This window comes from Chrysemys picta, chromosome 2 (assembly GCF_011386835.1).
Source record: "Chrysemys picta bellii isolate R12L10 chromosome 2, ASM1138683v2, whole genome shotgun sequence".
NCBI classification, from domain to species: domain Eukaryota; kingdom Metazoa; phylum Chordata; order Testudines; family Emydidae; genus Chrysemys; species Chrysemys picta.
The window spans coordinates 71,852,638-71,877,611 of record NC_088792.1 but is presented as its reverse complement, the minus strand read 5'-3'; the positions used below and the strand labels follow the sequence as shown (position 1 = coordinate 71,877,611).

Below are 24,974 nucleotides of genomic sequence, written 5' to 3'. Positions count from 1 at the left end.
AGGTGAGGGGAGGAGGGGGAAGACAGCTGCCGGGCTGGACGGCGTGCTAAGGCTGCAGGGGATGGAGGGAGCCGGGAAGGGGCTTTGGCTGCCGAGCGGCGCTTGGCCGCCGCTTTTTGATCTATAAATAGCCGACCGGGGGAAATCACGGACATTTTTAGATTTTTAGAAATCCCCCCCGGACGGCTATTTATCGATCAAAAAGCCGGACATGTCCGGGGAAATCCGGACATATGGTAGTCCTAGTTAAACCACGCTCCCTTTATGCATTACAAAGTATAAAATTGCATGCTATAGGGAATGGGTAGGAAAGGTGTTTCATGCACAAATCACTGCTGGCTTTGGAGTAACATCTGCTCATGTGAAATATACCATCTAGAATGTGAATCTTACGTGGCAGGAAAGTGCTGCGCCAAGTATAGTGTATGCTCACAGACATAAATGCAGTATTGTCTGCTGCACTTGACTTAAAATATTGCAAAATAGCCTTTTTAGTGGCAACATATTCAAATGTTGAGTTGGGAGTGAGTGGAATTAGTTGAACTTTTCAGAATTTCAACAAAAAAGTGTTTCTTTTGGTTATAGGAAAGGGCAAAGGTTCAGGTGGGTGAGTTTATTTTTTTCAAAACCAGTTCACTCATATTTACCCAGTGCTTAATTTGTAATGAAAGAGGTGCTGGGGCTCAAGCAATTTTTTTACATTCATAACTGAGGGGCAAGCCCAGAGGTGCCAGGACCATGAACTGCCAAGCGTAGAGGTGCCGGGGCTCAAATTAAGCACTGTATTTACCATGGATGTGTTGTCAGTGACTCTGGCAGAGGAACTATGATGCCTGTATTTTAGATTCTTTGGAATCTCAGCCAACAAATGATTGCCTCAAACTTAGTTCAAATACTAAGGTAACTGTGTTTCTAAACAGCAATTTATTTTCTCCCTTATGAAGAAAAAGCTGGGCTCAAACCTCAAACATGAACACTTCTGAGTTTTGTGGAAGTTCAAATCCAGATTAGGATCTGAACTTTTTGTTGGGACTCTGGCTGAACCACAATATCACTAGTCTGCAAATACTAAAGTATTAACAGATGTCTTGCCACTTTAAAAAGCAGTAGTATAGTCGGGGTCAAGAATAGCTTTATCTCAGGATAATTTTTGAGGGAATGTTCAGGGCCTCAAGCAGAGCCCAGTTCATAGCAAGACTCTGTTCTACCCCTGCTAATGACCTCTGAGAGGGGAGCCTATGTCTGCTTCAGGCACTAAGCACAGGGTATCAAAGACATGGTGTGAGGAGGACAATATTCCATTCTTAGTTATGGCCTATAGGATGGGATGTGAATATACAGTTGCGTATCTCCCTCCATCCACCGTGAAACTCCAACTACAGTCAATGAGAGGTTTGCAAAAAGATCCAGAGTAAATACCTCCTTCATGTAATAACTAAAACTGTGTAGGTATTGTTGTTACTAGCTAACTCCATTGTTGTCACATTCAGCATTGCTCAATGGGAAAATGTACTCACCTCTATGACCACCATATTTTATTTCTTTTCCTCCCCTGTTCTCCTTCCTCTTTTTGTCTCTCTCTTCTCTGTCTATCCTCATTTTCCTTCCCTCTGCTAGTAATGAAGTTAGATTCAATGAAATTAGACCTGCTTAAATAGCCACTAGTGCTGGTATACAACTGCAAACTGTATCCAAGTGTACTGAACAGGGTTGGCTCTTAGCAGGGAACCCACATCCAGAGTGATGTCAATGCTATGACAGCAGAACTCTCCAAAGCTCTAGATCCTGATTACATACAGCGATGTATAGGACATCATACCATAAAGGATAAAGTGACTCCTTCTATGATCCTTTATCACTGTCACATGACAAAGGCCTCAGCTACCTACTGCTGCCACCCATCTCCACATGGTGTCATCTAGTGAGAGGAACAGAGTTAAGAACATAAACTTCAACCAGCTCTACAGGCCATTGGTTGGGACTAGGAGCCTCCGGAACTGAGTTTAAAAACCCAGGACAATCCGGGCTTAACAGAGGACAAATATACTAAGCAGCCCAGCTGCTCCATGCTATTGCAGTAGTGTCAAACATTCACTCCACTTGATGTAGTTATGTATGCTGTAAGACTGTCAGATTCTCCAAAATTTGATCTTTCATTTTTTTATAAATTAAGTTTCTCATTTTTATGGGTGCAAACATTGCATTTGTTTTACATTTGGAAAGTAAGCAAGGGCAGCGCTGTAGTCCTGCGTCTGCAAACATACAGCCTGGAGCAATGGCCGTGCTCTCACATGCACCCTTTATCTCACTGGGGTGTTGACTCAAAAGCCTTATGATATTTCAGAATGTCAGCATTGAAATAGTTAGTGCTGATCGTTTAGCAGATGAGATGCGGAATGGGTGGAAGTGAAGTCCATGAAGGGGAGTCCTCAATAAGGTGTTAATCACTAGTAGGAGGTTCCCAATTCCTAATCTACTATAAATTTAAATCCCAACAAAGAGATGAGGAATATCTGGCATGTAATAGGCACCTTGGCTAGGACTTTACTTTTTAGTAATGGTGTGGGTGCTTTGTGGTCGGACACCACCTTGAAATAATATTTTGCAAACATCCTGGGACCCTCTTGCCTACCCATATACTTACCAAGTTTTCTTTCTCTGTTTGGCTGGATTTATCTTGTGTAGCACTACACTGAGGCCTGTCAGTTATGTTTTACATAGTCTACGTAATAATTCCATAATAACATTCCAGCAGTTCATCTAGTCTGGTATCCTGTCTCCAACAGTAGCCACTCCACTAATTTCTGCTATTATCAAGCAAATGATAAATAACTTTCTAATGGACTGTGGTGAATGCAGACTTCTTGTAGTGTTTTTATGTAGTCTCTTTATGCTCAGCTGCCTTACTGTACAGTCCTGATTCTGTGCACTCTTACACTAACGTAAATCAGCAGTAACTTCAACAGAGTCAGTGCAGTTACCCTAGTGTGAAACCAATGTGAGAGTATGATGAGCCCTAAGTTAATTCCTTTGGTCTACTAGTGATTAATGCATCCTTTTCAATAATACTTTGTAAAGTGTTTCATAGTGGAACTGAAAAGATGTTAAAAAATATTGTCTTTGATCATTTGGCTCCAGCTGAATTTATACTGAGAAGCCGAAATGCTGATGTCCCTGCTACAACTGGTTAATTAAATCTTATGCTGTTAGCCCTCAATTAGAAGCATTGAGTTGCAACTCTGGTTAGCAGCTTTGCTGACCAAATGTGGACAGATTTTGTGTGTCATTCTGACTGCTGTATATATGCACTCTAATGAAAAAAAATACTACTCATCTATGAATTAAGTGTGTGTGTGTGAGAGAGAGAGAGAGAGAGAGAGAGAGAGAAATTTTTGATCTGTCTTTCTCTGTGTTCAGTGATGGGGTAAAACTCCCTTTCCATTTTGTTCTTTGAATGTTTCTTGGCCTCCTACCAGCAGGTTTTTACAGTCTGCTGCCTGCCTCTCAGATTAGAACAACACTGGCATATTTCAACAGTTTCCTAGGATTCAAACAGTCTTTAATTAACAGTGAATTGATGTTTTGGAATGTAACCAGAAGATGGGAGACACTGGAAGCCGAGATTGGGCTTGAATATTTCCAGCTCTCAATCATCTGGACTATGCTAGGATCTGTGGCAAGGGGCAAACAAATCTGTAAAATCGTGGTTCATTACAAACAGGTGGCTGCTTATTGGTATGCAAGGGGATTTATTCATTTACATAATATTCCCACAGAACTGTTCATTGGCAGCTTTAGCAAGGAGGAGCTTTTCTGCCTTACAGAGTTCTGAACCAAGCCCATCTACCACAACAGCAAAAAAGTATCTGTCAGTACCTTTAGAACTGCAGTAGCATTCAGAACTTTGACAAACACCCGTAATGTGGAATTTGTTTTATAAGTTGCATTCACAATAGACTTTTACTGATCAACGCTTGAGGCACAGGTATGATTTGCTAGTTAGGTTTAAGTTTGTGCTGAAGTTGCTGAGCTAGAGAAATAAATGCGCATTTAAGAAAATAAAATTTAAAACAAACAAGTGAATGGAAGAGTCTTGGACAGTCACTAGCTGAAATCATTTTTACTGCATGGAAGAGTAAAAAAAAGTCTTTTGGAGCTAAATTGACCTGGAGTGTTTGAGTAAAGGTCTGTGGTTTCAGCTTTGATTTTATAATAGAATCAGGTTAGCTGAACATCTAAAGGAAAGTTTGACTTGAACTATACTAACATTTCAAGATAATCCAGGGGAGGGAAACGGAGGTTTGCTAGCTAATTTTAGAGAACTGAAAGACTGATATCTTAGTCAATTATCAGCAAAGAATCATAAACATTAGTTAATCCTGTTGCATACTTAACAAGGTAGTAATTTGATGGTAAATACAAATGTGTGTGTTTAACCTGCTATTGGCATAAAACTCTTTCTATATATTTTTTTCATACCAAGAATCACTTGCTTACTATCTTCTTTCCTATTTTTCCTTGAAGGTGGCACATGCCAGAGCCCTGCTCTTCCAGCCCTGGTGCGTACTCCAGCCCCACCATTACAACCATCGCTGGATATTAAACCATTTCTTCCATTTCCCCTGGATACAGCAGCAGCAGTCAATCTCTTCCCCAATTTCAATGCAGTAAGTACCACACTGATGGATTAATGTCTATTCCTCCGATTTACAATTCTCTGGAGACACAAGTAGGCTCCAAATGGAACTTTGTCTTCACTTAGGATATGAGGACATTTTACCAGACTAGGTTTTGGTACATGTGTTATGGGGTGGATCCAAGATGAATAGCTCTCATGATGATAGAATTCCATTGTCAGTCACCAACACGCTTCACTAAAAATCCTAAATAGTAACATATGTGCGTGAATATCGACAGCAAAACTTCAGGGACAAACTGAAGCAACAATGAAAACATAACTAATACATGCTATACTTGCAGATTTGAATATCAGAAAACAAAACAATGTATTTTTTCTTTTTCAGCTGAGGATTTTTTCTTTGTTTTCCCTTGAAACTAAAATCTATGGTAGTTGTATCTTTAATAATTGCTAATTATAAATGATCCATCACACTTTGAGAAAAATGTTACCACTTAAATGTTTCCATCCATTTTTTCTAACAAAAGCCTATTTCATAATCCTTCCATTTTTCCTATATCTGCTGAGATAATTAATTCTGTAAACAAAATTATAACTTGGTTTTAAGTTGATATCACATTTGCTGCATTTTACTACTTTTTGCCTGACTAAAATCAAGCAAGCACCCATTGCAGCACTAAAACCAAGCACCAATCATAGCCCTCTTTGCAAGATGCACAAAGCCCCTTGCCTTACATACAAATACTAGATATTGAAAAGGAATGACATTAAGAAAAGATAGAAGAAGCTGAAACTTCCAAATCAAAAGAAAATAATTCTAATTCATATATATATATAATTAGGAGTAGTAAAGGAACATGTCAATTTTCTAAGTAATTAATTTATAACAAATATCAGTAATTAAATATTAATTAATCTACTTGTTTATGATATTTATGGGTATTCTATTTACTATAAAGTTATTAAAATGTACTAATTGCTAATAATATTTACTAGTCTGAAATGCAAGCAATTAACAAGAACACACATTAATGAAGACCCCAGAAGCAGTAAGCTGCAAGCTGATTACTTTGAAATCCTCAGGAGCATAGCACCAATTCTAAACTATTCCCTAAAAGAGTATCCCTCTTTGAAAGACACCCTGTCGAGATAAAAATCATATCCAGAAATGTAGTAAGATTAAACCCCACAGTTTTTTCTTACCTGTGTTACTGATAACAAGTTTCGAAACTCAGGGACTGCAAAGTCCCATTTCAAGTATGTGTGTGTGGGGATGGGGGAGGGACATAGATTTGCCCCCCTTCTGACAATCCTCTTCCACACCAGCAGCCTGACCCCCCGGCCCATGAGCCCCTGTGCCCACCCCTTCCAAATCTGAGTGAATGGCATTTTGACCTAGCACAAACCTGAGTGGCACTGTGATCCAAGCACCAGGCTGCAACGCCACCTACTCAGACTATGACAGAGGGATAAGGGAGCCACATCTGAGTGAGTGGCATTTCAACTTGGTGCATGGGGTTGCAGCACCATTCACGTTTGGCTTGACCAAAAAGTGGTCAGGCCATAGCCTGGGTTTTTCTCACTGGCTCTGTGGCCTATTACAAAATTAAAAAATAAATTAAAAATCTGATTTACTTTTTATGATTTTTGCTGCTTGTTTACTTTTTGCATATAATCCAGTGTAGAAAACTGGCCAATTACACTATTATTGTTAGTTTCACTTGCCAGTTTTTGTTCACTAGCAGAATTGCAGTGTTGACTGAATCCTAAGCGTCTTCAAACTATGAAGCTACATGCACATCTTTTCTGTTTGTTTCTTTTTAAACAAAACCCCCATTTAGGGCTATTATGTCATGTACCATTACGTGGAACTTGCAAAAGCATACTAGTGCTGCAAGTGGCCGATGAGCAGGCACTATAAGGCCATTCCAGGAAGTGCCCTTTCTCAGAATCAATGCTTCTGGAAATGGCCTCAAAGGTAGGTAGGTAGGTAGGTAGGTAGGTGTGTGTGTGTGTGTGTGTGTGTGTGTGTGTGTGTGTGTGTGTGTGTGTGTGTGTGTGTGTGTTTGGTGCGTTCTGGGAGCTGCCTTCCTCCCCACATTTGCAAAAGTGGCAGGTATTTCTTGAGTGTCCCAACTCAAATTAAGTATTTATTAATTAAACATATACATTCCTACTATAGTACATTTTGAAGAAAAAAAAGGATGCATTACAATTATTCAGGAAATGAGAAAGTAAAAATGGTCTCCTACCAGTGCCCCTTTTGTTGCTCATCACCAAACATTTTTCTACTTGCAATCCTTTCTTTGCTTACCCCACCACCATGTATACTTAGACTCTCTCTGCTTCTGTCCCCATCTTTCTAGCATGCTGGGATTAATGTATCAGAACACCTAGTCCCTTGCCTGAAGTTCAGTCTCATGCAGTGTTACTTTGCTGTCTTTAAAGCCTGGTGTACAGTAGAAAATTATGTTGGCGTAACTATGTTGCTCAGGGATGTGAAAAATCCACACCTCTGAGCAGCACAGTTAAGCTGACTTAGCCCCCTGTGTAACCAGTGCTAGGTCAATGGAAGAATTCTTCTGTCAATTTACCTGCTGTCTCTCAGGGAGATGGATTACCTATGCTGATGGGAGAACCCCTCCCATTGGCATAGATAGCATCTACATTGAAGCCCCACATTTTAAGCCGCATGTTAAGTACAGACAAGCCTTGATACTTTGCCATCTGTTGAATTCACCTTTGCTGAAGGTGACATTCCTGAGCATGAGGAGCCAGTCTTCTCAGCTCTTGCCATCAGCATCCCCACATACTTCATAGCTGCAACATGACCCCTGCATTCTGATTTGCGGTATCCCGCTTTGAGTTCCACTTTTCCATCTGAACAATACAATATTGAACATTGCTACATTTAGTTTGTAAACCTGAGTTGGATAAAGGCATTCTGTAAACATGTATGCTTGTTTGGTTGGCTGAGAAATCCTGCATATTTCTAGAAATTCTTTCCAGTCTGAAAAAAATCTGTGAGGACATGTCAGCTGCAGTGGAACATAATCAGCCTAAGGAGAAGGTAGCGTACAAGCCAGTTTGGGTTTTCAACAGGACATTCTGACAAGGATGTACATTAGCATGAGAGAAAGAGAACAAATGTAAGATTTGACCAAGATGTCTTTCCCAAATACATTTGTTCATGTATGATCATGTTTTTGTAAATATGTAGAGTGCTTTATAACCAATGATCTCAAATTCCTTTACAAACCTGTATTAACTGAGTTTCACAGTGTCGTATGAATTAAATAAGTCGTGTTATGAGACTAAAGTAAAATCAAGCAGCAAGTCAGTAGTAGAATTGGGACTAATATCCATAACTCTGGCTTTCTAACCCTGTGCTTTAAATGCTATATTATACTCCATGTCGCTACTAGTGGAGGTACTCATTCCAATAGCAGATATATTAGCATTGACCAAATTACTGAGACCTAGAAGTGACAAATCCTATATGGGGCAACAGACCCTCAAAAAACCCCTCTGTCTCTCCCAAAGTCCTAGCAAACAGATGGGTTTTGTAGTATATGCATAAGATCAGCTCGTTTGGGCATTTCAGAGCAAATTGGGGGTAAGTTCCAGAGTCCTGGGCCCCATGCTGCCAACTTTCCAGCTCCCTTTCTTTTAAACCATGGGGTGGGGGTAAGGGGAATCTAGCCTAAATGCTTCTGCTTAACTGCAGCAGTGTCACAGGGGAGAGTAGACATCTCTCAGGTCGGCAGGTCCCAAGACATTTAGGGCTTTATCAGTGAAAAACAACTCTCCCTAGAAACATGCAGCCAGTGCAAAATCATAGTGCAATTAAGTAATGAATGTGCTTCTAGAGAAACACTCTGCTTAAAAGCAGGCTACATTAGTTTTTTAATAGATCCAAGGGGTGATGCTAGATGACTTTCTGGATCTAGTTGAGTTAGATATAAAAGCAATGTGGAGTGATGTGTATACAAGCAATCCAGTTTACTCAGATTGTAAATTCTCTGGGGTGGGGAGTGGCGGGGAGGGAGAGAGAGAGAGAGTGTGTGTGTGTGTACGTATTGTGCGTAGCACAATAATGTCCTGATACTGATTGGGGCTCTAGGAGTTACTGAAATAGAACTAAACAATAATGCTAACAATTATCTTTTATGTTATGAGTTTATCCACATTTCAGTAAAATCCCCAATACAATATTATTTTGTTTAAAATCTCTCAATTTGGGTCTCAGAAGGGTTAGCTGAAGCAATTACTAATGGGTGCCGCCGAGAAAGAAACTGACCTCTGGCCTGTGTGAAGACAGGGCAAGAAGTATCAAGCATCTGGGGTAGAAGATGTTGGGTATGGAGGACATGGGGAGACTGGTGAAAGGGGACAGGGAAAGCCAAATAGCTTCACTGTGTTTTTCAGAAAAACAACAAGGAATCTGGTGGCACCTTAAAGACTAACAGATTTATTTGGGCATAAGCTTTCATGGGTAAAAAACCCACTTCTTCAGCTGCATGGAGTGAAAATTACAGATCCAGGCATAAATATACTGACACATGAAGAGAAGGGAGTTACCTTACAAGTGGAGAACCAGTGTTGACAAGGCCAATTCAGTCAGGGTTGATGTGGTCGACTCCCAATAATTAATGAGGAAGTGTCAATACCAAGAGAGGGAAAATTGCTTTTGTAGTGAGCCAGCTACTCCCAGTCCCTATTCAACCCCAAATCAATGGTGTTAAGTTTGCAAATGAATTGTAGCTCTGCAGTTTCTCTTTGAAGTCTGTTTTTGAAGTTTTTTTTGTTGAAGGATGGGTACTTTTAAATCTGTTATAGAATGTCCACGGAGATTGAAGTGTTCTCCCACTGGCTTTTGTATGTTACCATTCCTGATGTCTGATTTCTGCCCCTTTATTCTTTTACGTAGAGACTGTCTGGTTTGGCCAATGTACATGGCAGAGGGGCATTGCTGGCACATGATGGTATATATCACATTAGTAGATGTGCAGGTGAATGAGTCCCTGATGGTGTGGCTCATGTGGTTGGGTCCTCTGATGGTGTCATTAGAGCAGATATGGGGACAGAGTAGGCAATGGGGTTTGTTACAGGGATTGGTTCCTGGGTTAGTGTTTCTGTGGTGTGGTGTGTAGTTGCTGGTGAGTATTTGCTTTAGGTTGGGGGGCTGTCTGTAAGCGAGGACTGGCCTGCCTCCCAAGGCCTGTGAGAGTGGGGGATCATTTTCCAGGATAGGTTGTAGATCGTTGATGATGCGCTGGAGAGGTTTTAGCTGGGGGCTGTACTGTGGTAGATGACTTCTGGTGGTGGTCTGTTATTTTCCTTGTTGGGCCTGTCCTGTAGTAGATGACTTCTGGGTACCCATCTTGCTCTGTCAATCTGTTTCCTCACTTCCCCAGGTGGGTATTGTAGTTTTAAGAATGCTTGATAAAGATCTTGTAGGTGTTTGTCTCTGTCTGAGGGATTGGAGCAAATGCGGTTGTATCTTGGGATGGAAGCTGGAGGTAAGTATAGCAGTCAGTAGGTTTCCGGTATAGGGTGGTGTTTATGTGACCATCACTTATTTGCACTGTAGTGTCCGGGAAGTGGATCTCTTGTATGGACTGGTCCAGGCTGAGGTTGCTGGTGGGGGTGGAAATTGTTGAAATCCATGTGGAATTCTTTAAGGGCCTCCTTCCTGTGGGTCCATATGATGAAGATGTCATCAATGTAGCGCAAGTAGAGGAGGGGAGCTAGGAGATGAGAGCTGAGGAAGCGTTGTTCTAAGTCAGCCATAAACATTTTGGCATACTGTGGGGCCATGCGGGTACCCATAACCGTGCCACTGACTTGAAGGTATAAGTTGTCCCCAAATCTGAAATGGTTGTGGGTGAGGACAAAGGCACAAAGCTCAGCCACCAGATGTGCCATGACCTCATCAGGGATACTGTTCCTGACAGCTTGTAGTCCAACCTCATGTGGAATATTGGTGTAAATGCTTCTACATCCATGGTGGCCAGGATGGTGTTTTCAGGAAGATCACCAATGCATTGTCGTTTCCTCAGGAAGTCGGTGGTGTCTCAGAGATAGCTAGGAGTGCTGGTAGCGTAGGGTCTGAGGAGAGGTCTAAATAGCCAGATAACCCTGCTATAAGAGTGCCAATGCCTGAGATGATGCGGCGTCCAGGATTTCCAGGTTTATGGATCTTGGGTAGCAGATAGAATACCCCTGGTCGGGGCGCTAGGGGGTGTGTCTGTGTAGATTTGTTCCTGTGCGATAGCAGGGAGTTTCTTGAGCAGATGATGTAGGTTTTTTTGCTACCCTTCAGTGAGATCGGAGGATAATGACCTATAGAATGTGGTGAGTTGCCTGGCAGCCTCCTGTTCATGTGTTTTTCAGGTTCTTGTGTTTTTCAGGTTATCTTTGAATGTTCATTCTGTGTCATGAATTTGACATTTTCTATTTTTAAAACAAAGCATAAAAGCAGCATGCTAATTAGTCTGGTAAGCTGAACGTTTGTAGGTGCTATATACTTAATTGTACAGCAAATGCGTACCACAGAGTCATACGTAAAAAGGAATTTTAACAACTTGGCCATTTAAATTGAAGACAGCGTGCTGCTGTGCAAGCCCTGAAGAATCTCTTTCTCTCTCTCAAATTCATCAGTTCAGTGTGAGTTTATCTGGTAAAGAAGCTGAACAGAGTTTTTATTGCATCTGGACATATGAGATTTTGGATAGAAACAGGATGGAATACTTACAGAGTTTGTTAATTAAAAAAAATGTATCATAACTTTGGTTACAGTGAAGAAGAATATCTGTGCAGTAGGAAAATAAATATAAGGAATATAAATATAAATAAACATCTCAAATGTGTTTATCATACATTTGGTATTCTCAGCGCGCCACACCTTTCAGCTACAAAATAAAATACTTTTTAAAAATATCTGAGCACTGGAGTCTTAGAAATATGAACTTAAAGCACTTTTAATTACTGCATTGAAAACTAACCAGTGAATTTCTCCAAGCTGTGTTTTTTTCTGATCACTCGCTACTCTGCAAAAGTTTCTATAAATATTACTTGACATTTTGTGGACTTATTCTGCTAAAGAATATGCCTATCTTATGTAATGTGAAAGCTAGAAAAAACAAATGTTCATAACTTCCCTGACCCCAAACAACTGTTTGTAGGCCAGAAGCTGGACATGTTGGTTGTGAAATTGCACATTCTAGCTTCATTCCACATACTGAATTCCCAGTGCGGTCAATGGAAAAATCTGCACCAAGATCGTGGGTAAGACAGGTCCAGGGGTGTGTGCAAGGGGAGGCAAGCAGGGGCATGCCAGGCTCCCCACCCAGTCAGGGAAGGCTCAGAACTCCTCTGGGGCTGGGGCGGGGAGAGCGAGCTCCTCTGGCCCCGGGCCAGGGCGGGAGATGACAGCTCCTCCAGCCTTGGGCCTGTGTCCTTGGGCCAGCTTCTCTGGCTGCCGGGGGAGGGCCAGCTCCTCTGGCTCTGGGGCTACAGGGGGAAGGGCGGAGAGCCAGCTCCACTGGCCCTGGGGCCGCAACAGGGAGAACCAGGTCCTCTGGTCACGGGGGAGGGAGAGCAAGCTCCTCCGGCCATGGGGGAGGGGAGAGCCAGCTCTTCTGGCCACGGGGGTGGGGGTGGGGTGGAGGGAGAGCCAGTTCCTCCAGCCACACGGGTGGGGGTGGGGGGGAGAGGGAGAGCCAGCTCTTCTGGCTGTGGGAGGCACAGAAAGTGCCCCTCCAAAAGCAGCTACATTTTTAGTTCTGTTCACCCCCCTGGACATGTCCTTTGCCAAGCAATAAACCCATGATTACTCTTTAGAGTCTCAGCTTGGTTTTAAAGAAGTGCAGCTATGTGCCAGAAATACAGTACACATGGATTTTTAAATGATGAAATATTCTATAGAGGCCTCTTGTTCAATATTCAGTTCGCCTTCAGTGCCTTGACTTGTCTTCCAGCCATTTACACACTGCTGCAGTATTTAAGGGCCCCGCATCTCTCTTCTGCCTATGGAGCACTTAGCCATATGGAAGAGGGTGAGGCATTAAGCGAATGGAGTTGGGAGACAAGAACTTCAGTGTCTCCTGGAAAATGCATGCACATGCTTGCCAGGCGTACTAATTTCCAGCTGTAAGTCAGATTTTACACCCTCCCTGAGTAGCTGATGCTCAGGTAACTGAGGCCTCCCCACCCCATCCCTATAGGTGTTAGCAGGGAGCAATTGTGACTGGCCCTTTTGCTGGCAGTTGCCTTTCTCCTCCTGCAGCCTTGCACACCTGCACAGGGGCAAGCCACTGTTTATTAGCAATTCAACTAATTAACACAGAAGGTAGCCCTATGGTTGCTTGATTGATGTAAGCGACCTGAGCAAGCAACTGGTAGGAATAGACAGTACACAAGGACTTGTTGCTGACCCAGGAATTTCCTGGGGGTTTAGGACCAGGACATATGGAGAAGAGGAGCTCACAAAGAGCCCTCCAGAAGATATTTTGAAAATCTTCTCTTTAGGTTCAGGGTCTCAGGTAATTTTTCAGCCAGGAAAGAGCCAGTTTGCTGTTTATTATGGATGAAATGTAGCTTTGGGGGCCAGGGCGATCAGAAATACTTGTGAGTTTTACAAACCGTCATTGCTGGCAGTAGGAAATTGACAAAATGAAAACTGGTTATTTTGCATTACTCTGCGTAATGACCAAACTGTCTGGGTTAACTAAATGTGACTATTTTTCTGCAGGATAGAATGTCCTTTAAAGTGCAGCAGTCAGAATGCTCTGGTTCAATGAAGGGATAGTCATGGCAAAACATGGCTTCAATTTAGTCTGAATCAAAACAGCATTTTTATACAAGGTCTTGGTAATAAGAACGAACTCTTACGTTGTCACTGATTTTTAACTTGGCTTAAAAGTGCAGGCACTCTGTCAGGTGAGGAGCCATAATGTAGCAAACCCTTTTAAATGTAATGGTGAAACAGAGCAGGAGGGATGTTATTGCTTCTGGTAAAGAGAAGAGAGAGAGACTCAAGATTCCACTGCTTGGCCGGTCAGTTACAGGTTTCTGTGAGCAGGATTTTTGTCTTTGGCTAATAGCAAAAGTCATTTGGGAGCTATCTTCACTCTGGTGTCTGATTCTTAGAGCCCACATCTCCAGCACTGTTCAACTGGAATATTTGCCAAAATGCTCGAAAAAGCTGTAATCAGACTTCAATAGAACTGGGTAAATTTAGGAATAATGGCCTGGTTCACAAACAGAAGAAAAAGGGGGTAGGGAGTAGCCAAACAAGCAAACAAAACAAAATCCAGGCAATTCAGACATTTTGTTTTGGTACTCTCAAATGAATGAATCAACATTAGTATGAAACATTCAATTATTTGCAGAGGCCAAGTTTGTTTGCTGAATCCTTTAACCCTTAATCTATGCTCTACGCCAGAGGTGACCAACCTGAGCACGAGAAGGAGCCAGGATTTACGAATGTACATTGCCAAAAAGCCACAGTAATAAGCCAGAAGCAGTCCCCATCAGCTCTGCCTCCTCCCACCTCAGCGTGTCCTCTTGGCCAACAGCCCCATGGATCAGCACCTCCCTGGGCCTCTTGCCCGCTGCAATCAGTTGTTTCACGGTGTGCAGGAGGCTCTGGGGAGCAGCCAGGGTGCGGCAGGCTCTGGGCAGAGGGTAGGAAGGGGCGTGGGCCTTGGGGGAAGAGGTGGAGAGGGGGCAGGGCCTGTGGCAGAGCCAGGGGTTGAGCAGTGAGCACCCCACCTCCCCAGCACATTGGAAAGTTGGCGCTTGTAGCTCCAGCCCTGGAGTCAGTGCCTATGCAAGGAGCTGCATATTAACTTCTGAAGAGCCACATGTGGCTCCGGAGCTACAGGTTGGCCACCCCTGCACTACGCCCTTCCTGAAATATGCCCTGACTCAGATCCTCTTCTATGGCTGAAGGGCACACAGCTCAAGAAGCACAGTGAAAAGGTGGTCATTGTGTTTACCCAGGCATTCAGTCCCCTGGAGCAACTTAGACCAGTTACTGCCAACAACCCCAAAGAAGCTGCAGCCATTCTCCTGTCTTTCATCTATAGCTTATGTCAAAAATCAGACATGGCAGGGATGCTAGGAGTTGCTATTCTGGCTCTGTACTACTGGTTGATCCTCCTATATTGGGGTGAGCATGACTGATTGCGGTTGCTTTAGGACTGCTTTCCACTGCTGTCTTTCTTTTATAGCTTTCAGCTTCTTTTAGCACCCAACCAACTAGGTCTCCAGCAGGTTTCAGTCCAGACCCCAACAATGGTGTCCTTGTAATCGCATTCTAAATGTTACCTTATGTTTCAACAGCTCTATTGGCCCTGCTCTTGGAGCTGTTTGAATTTCCTGACAGTTGGTTGGAGCAATGTTCTGCAATTTTCTTTTCGGATTATGCTCCAGTAAGAGAATTTGAAGCTGTTCTGTGCTTGTGATGAGCAGCAGACACATTTTGCCAGATGGATGGCAGTAGTCTTGCAAGGTTAGAAGGGCTTATTCCTGGGCAGAACTGGATGAATGTTGCCAAAAACAAATCCATGAAAAGTTTGCGTTTGAATTTAAATTATATTTGCAACAGCTGTGTTCATACTCATTCTGTATTTGCTTTCTACAGACATTCAAGTGATCACATTTCTTCCAGCAATGGGAAGCAAACTTTAAGATCACATTAAAATATCCTAGGTTGTTCTCTACTTTGAACAACATAGTGCCCATGGTATTTTTGAATCTAGGGTCTCCATACGTAGCCAGGATATAATTCCCTTGTTCATCTCCTCTATTTCCTGTTGTCTACCAATTGTTTGGCGTGCGCTATGTGTCAGTGGAAGATCTGTCTTTTCAGCTGCTTATGGACCATAAGTATGATTTTTCCCCAGTAGGTAGAATAGTGGTGTTGGCCAAAAAACAGCACCTTCTTCAGTGACCAGTTTCATGGCTTCGTTGAATGTCCCCATTGATGTCTCCTTACGGGTGGTCTTTGTGGGCAGTCACTGCAGCCTGTATTCCTTCTGGATCTGAGTATATCAATGCAGAGAGAAATGCTGTTCATGGAATCAGTTGAGCCTGTGGCGTGTGGAATTCCAACTCTTGTATGATAGCACGCAACCTCTCCAATATATTCCTGGCAGTATAATATTTCTTCAGTCACTCGTCGCGGCTTATTGGTGCTTGTTCTTGGTTCTGCTACTCCTAAGGCTGCCCCACTGATAGATTTATAACCTGCACCCACTGGTTCATCTGTGTGTAATTAGCCAAAGGTGCCCCTTGCCACTAAGTCTCAGTAGTTGTCAACCAAATGATTGGATTTGATTTGTGACCTGGAGGTGAAAACCTATGTGTGCCATTATCAGATCCTGAGCTGAAGTTGAGTCAGGGTAAATTGTCCTTTAAAAATCCCAAATGTGTCTTCCAATTTTCTGCTGTAATTTATTTATTTATTTTAAAAAATGAATAGCATCTAAAGACCTTATATATGCTTGCTTTTAAATTGATGGTTAGTAATACAGAAGGAATAAAGCTTTCCTACTTAACTATTTCTGCATTGCATATGTGCTAGCGGGCACTGCAAAGTGGGCTGGCAGGTAAGAAGCTATCTGAAAGTCATAGCATACTACTCGGCTACAGAGCAGCCCTTTGGGGGGACTAAGGATTCCTCAGACTCTGTTTTGCATGCAAAACATTCTCATAAAGGAAATTAAATGAAGTACTCTTCAGATTTGTCAAGTCTTAATGAGTAGAACTGCTTAAAAATAAATTTTAATAAAGCATTGAAAGCAATGTTTTAATCAGTTGATGTTTACACCCTTTGTCTTAATAGCACTCAGCTGAAAAAGATCAATGATTATTTTATTCTGCAAAGAAAATAAAACCTTTAATGGGTGGCATAATCATAAAATCTACAGTTTAAATATGGATGGCTGGTATTAACCTGTTTTTAAAAGCTGCAATTAAAGTGAAACGGAATCACTTAAAGAAATTATTTGATTACTGTGGTCTGAGGAGGAAAAGAGTGAAAAACATTCTAAATTCATTAATATTTCTGTTGAGACAAACATATTCACAGGGACTTGCTTGCATCGCTAATCTAGATGAATAACTGGTTTACTGAATTTATCCACAGTCTATGCTTTGTTCTTTTATGGACAAATTTCCAAGAAGAGGCATGGAAATAAGCATTCATGTTCAGCACAGGAAATTTTACACTCTGACCGAAAGCACCCCTTTGGCACCCTACACGCTAGTGTGATAACCTGTGTACAAAATATGCCTTGAGAGATATCATTTGAAAACTAATAACTCACTAGTCAATAATATCATGGTGAAATATTTGTAGCAACATTATGTAACCCCCAAGGAGATTACCTAGATTCCTGGGGCTCTGTCTGCTGGCAGCTCAGGGAGAGGCACACTGTCCCTGGTAGGGAGGGGGAGCCAAGGCAAACTCAGAGTCTGCCCGGCAACCAATAGGGAGTGAGATGCCCTTCCCAGGGAGTTCAGGAAAGGGGAGAAGCCACTTTTGAGTCAATCTGGAGCGAGCCAGGGCAAGGGCACTACTGGCTGTGTGGGGAGCTGGTTAGTCCCAGGCCTGCATGCTCCAGGGCTAGGGCAGGACTGGCTGTGTGCCAGCAGACAGAGCCCCAGGAATCTAGTTAATCTCCTTCGGGGTTACAATTATAAATTATAAAATCCCACTCTATGGTGTTGTTAGCACTTGTTGAAAACTACTCAGCTCGGACTAGGCAAAAGTTGTTCAACAGGTCTATCCTAAACAGAGGAATGTGTTTTTACCTCAATTTACATAGAAGTAGTAAACAGGATTCTCCAGATAGCAGGGAGAGGAAATGGCAGGAGAGACAGCAAACTTATATTTCAGCAAACAGGTGAGAGGAAAAAGCATGGAGCCTCCTAAACCACCAATCGCCACGTTCACTGTTTGAATCAATTTTGCTTTGAGGGGTAATCCTCAGAAGAATCCATGTCAGAGTTTCACTGGACCATGAGAGAGGAGCCTAAGAAGACAAAGGCACCATCACTTTTGGGCCACTGGGAAAGATGTTGACCAAGGAAAGGGTCAGTCACCATCTTGCTGGAAGACTGTAGGTGAGAAAGGCCATCTTAAACACAGCCTGGAACCAAAACTTGCTAGATGCATGATTTCATTTTTATTTTCTTGTAACCGTTTCCAACTTGATCTCCTGTACTTGAATTTATTTAAAATCCTATATTCTTTTGTTAATGAACATGTTTTATTGTTTTAAATCTAAACCAATCCAGTGCTGTGTTTAAACTGAATTGTTTGGTAACTCCATTTAAAGTTGCAAACTGTTGAATATTGCCTCCTTTCAGGAATCATAAACTGTCCAGGAGAGGGCTGGACAGTGCAGAAGACACAGTTTGGGGAAAATCTGGGACTTGGAGAGTGTTGGGGGGAGCCTGCAAATGATAACCAAGGCTGGTGGAAACCAGATTGTGACTGGTATGTTGCTGACAGGCTGCTGGGTTCACCGATGCTAGACCAGGGTTAAAGCTATATAGAAACACCCAGGATGTGACCTGCATGCCGGTAGGCTGTTTGTGAGGGGCCCAGGTTGGGAGCTACAACAGCAAAGCATTGTGAGGCACCCCGGAATGTGGTGTGCACATAAAAAATAACTTTTGAGCACATTTACCTCTTTGTGTGTGTGAATATATTTAGCAATAGTGTTGGTGCCTTTGTTTAAGAAGTTGGCCTAAACAACACACATTTTAATCCATGATGATAAATAAATACAAGATTTGAGATTCTTTCTTCCCTTCCCACAATTTTAAACCACAGTGATTTTGGCTGGTAAGTGACACATGGTTAGGAACACATTTATCTCATGTGTCATGGAATGACTCATAAAATGGAATATTTTTGTAGTGTCCATATTCTGTCTGATTTACTTTATCATCCCACCATTTTTTTAACAAGGAAAGACAGTCCCCAAAGGTTATATGTTGGACATGTACAGTCATATTGAGATTTTAAAATCAAGATTCTCATGCAGCTGCTGTTTTTCTTGGCATCTTGCCTTTGGCTCTGCTAAATGTTTGAAGTAATACTGCATAAAAAGAGCTAGACACATGAAACTAACAAAATAATTCATAATTAATTGTGCAGAAGATTACATTATATTGTTTTTAAAATATATGTTTATTATAAAACATTAATCAAATGTTTACTATATATCAAAAAGCAACATATTAATGGAGTGTCATCCCATAATTCAGGGAATCGCAAAGGTAGCTTAAAGCTGCCTTTGCCTCACTTGCACAAGTGTCAAAAATGCTTTAATGACCACAACTGGTGAGGAGTTCAGTTTTTGTGTCTCATCCAAAAGATGGAGTCCCCGACAGCAGAGTGTCCCTAAGCCAGTGCTGGGGCATGTCATTGCTTACTTAGAGAAAACAGTGGCACCTACCAAATCACCCACACAACTTCCTCCAGAACCCCCTATTTTCCTTTGCTGCTTTCCCTCCAAGTACTGATCCGACCTGATCTTATTTAGCTAGTGAGATGTGATTAGGCCACAGACTGAGTTGGTATGATCATGGAAGCAGTAAGTTTGCTTATGGCAAGTACAGCTTGATTTTCCTGACTGTTAACTCATCCCAGTCTCTAGATGGTGTCTGAATGTATCAGGGCAGGGAGACTCCTAGAAAGATTTCCCTTGAGTGACCTGCCTCTACTTAGAGGGGTTCTGGCAAGGACGGGTGGGACCAAGGATGGGGAGGAAATCACTCTCTGGCATCTATTTTAAGAGAAGCTTGTGGAGTAGAGGACACTGAGATGCTGCTGAGGGGAGCTGGATAGATGCACTGCGCTGTGCCTGGATAAGCCCCACAAAGCCCCACTTACCCCGTCTCACTGACTCTGCCACCACGCTGCAGCATTAAAGGGGAGTCATGCATGAGGCTCCCGCTGGTTCCTTTATAGTTTGTTGTTTTGAAACATTAGCTATATAATATTTGTTGTACAAATGGTTTAATGTTGTGATCCTAACTGCAAGCTCTCTTTGTCCTGCAGTATCCACCCTTTGCTGCCACCTCATTTCAGAAACTTTCTACCTACTGAGCTTTACTGGTTATGTAGCTCCTTTAGAAATTGTATATTTTCCCAGAGATTTCCAGGTGGAGGCACCAGACACTAGTCTGTCACCAAAGCTGCAGTTTTAGCCCTTGTCATATCCTGCCAACGCATTTGAAAAATAACCATTGTGACATTTAGAGTAAAGCCAGCTAAGTACTTCTTCCAAAGAAACTGCTCAGGTGCCATTTATAAGAAGTTGTTCCATGTCACAACCATGGAGTAATAAATAAATAAATTCAGGTATAAACAAGTTTGGAGTTATGAGTTGCAATTCAATTGTGGGGTTGTGGTGACTGTGCAGATGGCTAAGCCTTTATAACACCAGTGCTATATTACAAGAGCTGATCACTTCACATCAGTGGAACGATAGCCCTGTAATTCAGTTACCTGTAGAAACTGGTACACTCTGTGGCTTCTAAGGAAAGACAATTGCAAGCAACTTTGAAAAGGTCTGCTTGAGGAGAGACTAGAGGCAGAAAGCATGGGTGGGCACGTGATGCCCTAGGCAAATAGAGGGAGATCATCACTCATAACACACAGGCTTTCAACTGTGACTTGCTATAGCAAATAAGTCTAAGCATTGTTCTTAATAATGGGCACATGCAGGGTGCTGTGCTTTTGTGACAGTAGAGAATAGGTAAAAGAATGTCCTATATTCACTTTCTGGCTTGCATTTTGTTTTTGAAATTTACTGATTTGCTAATGGAACCAAACTATTACATTATTGGTGTTGCTAGGACTCTGGGATTAAAAGGAAAAAAACCCCAAAGGAGTACTGTCAAATCTAATCATAGCAGTGCCCTCCAGGACTGCAGCATCAGCACCAGGAAATAGCATTAGCTATTGTTGGTGTTCGGAAGTAACACAAAAAGTATCTGGAAGAAGAGGATGACAGTGAGAATGGCAGTGAAGAACTTGGAAAAGGCCATGCGATAGAGGGCATTGAGAGAGTCTGGGAGAGAGAGGGAAAGGAAGATAAGGCCTTGGATTTGGGATATTTCTAGGTCTTTGTACTCAGAGGTTGCTCTCCTGGACATTTTTAAATTGCTATCTTTGTTAGATGCACTTAGTAAAACAGTGGGGGGGAAAGACATGTAGGATGATTTAAACTTGCTTCACTATTATAAAGCTCTTACACTTCCAGAAAATTGTTTAAAATCAAAAATTAAAAATGTTAAGCATTTTAATTTAACTATAAAAATGTAAGCTGACTTATTTGGAAGCTACTTTGTTCTTTCACTACCTACCCACCACCTTCCACCCACCTTATTCTCTCTCTGTTGACTTATTCTCTCTTTCTGCAGTTGTGTCTGCTTGAAATCCAAATCTGTTTTTCAGCTTAATTTGCAAAAAAAAAAAAAGAAAAAAAGGAAATTATCCCACGTCATGTTGAAAACATGTCTCAAACTGCACTAAAATGAGTACCGAAGTAAAAATAGCTCATGCCTTTGAAAGGGAGTCGCAGTTATGAAAAGAATGGAAAACTCCGCTCTAGGGTGGCAATTCTCACCTGGTGTAAATTATCAACTCAGGATGTGCCCCTAGAAAAGCCTACCAGATGAAAAAGTTGCCCTTAAGTTTCCATCCACAAAGAGAAAAGCATGTACTCTTAATATTAAATGTATCTAGAGAACACACAGTGTGCATCTCCCTCCTAGGCAGCAGCAAAAAAGGCTTAGTGTCTTTTCAGACAGGCAGAGTTCTTAGGAATGTAAAGTGTTAAAAAAGTGGCCATTTCAAATGACACATGGTTACACCAAAGCTGTGAATCTGAGATGTTATTTTATTGTTTCTACCCTAAGGTGCAGTTTAGTTAGAAAATGTTGTTATTGCTTTCAGAAATATTCCCCATAGCTGATATTTCACAAAACATTGGAACTTTTTGAAAAGACTTAATGCACTCAATTTCCTTTTAAGGGGCTGCTCTGATAGGGAAGAGGTTTGCCACATAAATTGATGGTGACCCTAAGGGTGGAGAGCTCTGTATATGTAATGCTAAATTTAGTGTCCTTTGAGTAGTTCAGGTGAGAGTATTAAAAAGCAAAGCTGTGTGGTTAATACATATCCTTAGTTACACGTTAAATATTTATTAGCATTGCACTTAAAATATAATGAAAGAAGATCCAATTAATTTTGATCAAATACATGTTTTCTCCTTTCTCAGTTAAACATGAAAATGGTATAGGCTCACCAATTGGTAGCTCAAAAGCACATACAAAGTTTGATGTTTAGACAATTAAGTGATCTGATTACCTTAAATTAAAAATCACACTGCATATTATATACATGACTGCATATTTCTTGTCTTGCCCCCCAAAAAGATGCTATACTGTGGTTTTGCCTGTTACTTAAACCTGCCTATATGTGAAGCAGTATACACCAGAAAACAGGGGTTGTAGAGAAGAATCTCAAGGTTAGTAATTAAAGGTGTACTTAAAATATATTTAAGATTTCTATAAATTACAGTGATTAATTAGTAATGCAAAACACGCCTGATGTTAGTTACAAGTATTAGTTGGTGTAGAGCTTCTTTTAATATTTGTTTTTATTTAAAAAAAAGAGCAGTAATCATCATCTATTTTAGTCTTTGTCTATTACTTAGCAGTATTTGAGTCTTGAACCAAATCAGGGATTTAACATTAGATTTTTTTCAAGCAGATTGATCATCTGTAAAATAGTTTTTAGATGACTGCTACTAGTGATAAACATGCCTTTTTCAGGACAGAAGGCAGCTTTCAGTATACTTGAATACATCAGATGCTAGTCAGTATTAAAGAAGGAGATTTAATATAAATCAGTTTGCTTTGAAGTTATCAGTGTTTTAGGAATTGTCCCACTCGATTTTTTTCTTCCTTTCCTTACCAGATTTCAAAGCTATTTCGTGCAACCTTCTCAGGCATAATTCTGTATTTCAAAGGTCCACAGAAAAAATAGTCAGGATCAGCCCAAATATACATTTCTGAGTATCTTCCTTACCCATTTTATTACAGTGTTATAACATCATTTACTTAAGTTTAAATACTCCGGACTCTTACTGGTGTGGGATAAGACTCAGACCCTGTATATTTAACAAAATTAAAAATTATGTACTCAAGGAAGGATACTCTTATTAGTGATTGATCTTCAAAGGACTTGGTGCTTCCATTTGGACAACAGTTTCCAGTCCTGCAATAAGCTCCATGCAGGCAGATGCTGAAGTCTATAGTGCTCCATCTGGGTACAGGAGATCTATCTTTACAGAGCTCATTGCAGGACTGGGGACATAGTTTGGATGCTGTCTAAAGCTGACCCAGATCCTTAGGTAATAAATTGAGCTGTGAATTTAGTATGCATGTTGTTTCTTGTGTGATTTCCAGTAGGTCTTTTTTGGCTTTGTCTGGATCAGGTATACGACAAAAATACTCCTGCTGATAACTGCGTATTTTAATTAATTAGCCTCTTAGAGTTGGCAGGGCAACTCCCACCTTTTCATGTTCTCTGTATGTGTATATATATCTCTTTACTATATGTTCCATTCTATGCATCCGATCAAGTGGGCTGTAGCCCACGAAAGCTTATGCTCAAATAAATGTGTTAGTCTCTTAGGTGCCACAAGTACTCCTGTTCTTTTTGTAGAATATGTCTGAGTCAATCTGTCAGCTCTATCTGGAGGGGAGTGTGGAAAGGGAGGATACTGTGACTGCCTTCAAGAAAGTGCAGCCTACTGTGTTGGATTCCAGACAGCTGCCTTACCCAAGAAAGGTGCTTGACACCTTGGTGAAGGAGTATTTCAGAGAAGCAATCAAGACTTCAATCTAGGGCCATTGACTTTGATTCTGACTCAACTACTGGCTCACCCCAATGGAACATTTCTTTTTACACTGGGGCCCACAGGTGAGACAAATATGACAAAAGGGAGAGGCTGGAGCTTCTCAGCTGAGCACATAGCACAAAATGTACTGTACTTAATATCAGGGTTCTGCTCTGTTCAGGGGGGCTGACCATCACCACAGATAAGAAGGGCTTACAGGAGGGACTGCACTCAGCCTGAAACACTCGCAAATTTCAGACTCACAGGAAGGGCAAGATCAGACTAGGGAGGATCTATTTGAGCACTCTTGTTGTTTCAAAGGTCTGTGGTTAAGAAATTCCTTTGCTCAGCCTGTGCTCCTTGCTTTCTTGCCACATTTTTCCTAAAAGAGTTATCCCAGAGTCCACAGTCTCAGTACAGCTCTGGGACAGTATGTGTACATGACTGGGGGGAGGGGCAGGCTGGGGAGGTTTCAGACATTGATTTCAGGATTCAGAGCAGCTAATTGGTGGCACACAAGGATGGGTGTCAGAGAAGAGGGTTGAGACAGGGTGTCCGATATCCCAGGGATAGAAACAGCGAGTAGACTCCACCCAGATTCAGTTGGCTTGGAAGCACATGGGTCCACTAGTAACAGACTGATATCTGTACATGGTGCTGGGCCAAGTTGTAAAAATAATAATATAAGTAGGACTGAAGCTTGTGTGGGAATTGCTGTTTTTAATTAAACCTTGACATCATTCTCTGTTGGGTATTTACAAATTGTCTTCCCATCCAAAAGCAGCAGCACTTTTCAATAAATTGAAGTTTTATGTCAGCTTCAAATTAAGGAGTAGTCACTTCCAGGAGTGTGGTGCCTTGAAGGCAAACAACACTGAATACTGCTTATACACAATACTTCAAACTTCACACAGTTACTTGAGTAGAACATATGCTTGTTGCGTGATTCAATTAGATAGCGGGAAATTCAGTATTGGAAAGTTCACACTGATGAAGGAGAAGGTCACAGTTAGAGCTCTGAGACAGCTTCGAGTTCTACTTATTGAAACATCTGCTACTGCTGCTGCAAAATGGGGCTTTTGGAAAGGTTCAGCCTCCTTGAGCTATTTTCTCTATAATTTGATGTAATTTGTATTTAAATTGAGCAAATCTGCCTTTTTTTTCCCAGTAGAAAAATACAACAGACGGAAAAAAAAAATCAAAAAAGAAAATGTCACCCAGCAAAACAAAAGCTACACCTCTACCCTGATATAACGCAACCCAATATAACATGAATTCGGAGATAACGCGGTAAAGCAGTGCTCCGGGGGGGTGGGGCTGCGCACTCCGGTGGATCAAAGCAAGTTCAATATAACATGGTTTCACCTATAACGCGGTAAGATTTTTTGGCTCCCGAG

General features: G+C 41.6%; 1 protein-coding gene across 8 annotated transcripts in view; it reads left to right on the top strand.

The window, feature by feature from the left end:
- Window positions 1–24,974, top strand: part of ZNF385D (zinc finger protein 385D) — a 604,024-nt gene that overhangs the window by 409,936 nt on the left and 169,114 nt on the right. For all 8 annotated transcript variants that reach the window (XM_065583474.1, XM_005297057.5, XM_005297059.4 and 5 more), the window contains one exon: window positions 4,525–4,667. In XM_065583474.1, coding sequence (XP_065439546.1) covers window positions 4,525–4,667 — 143 coding nt within the window. The remainder of the gene's footprint in view (window positions 1–4,524; window positions 4,668–24,974) is intronic.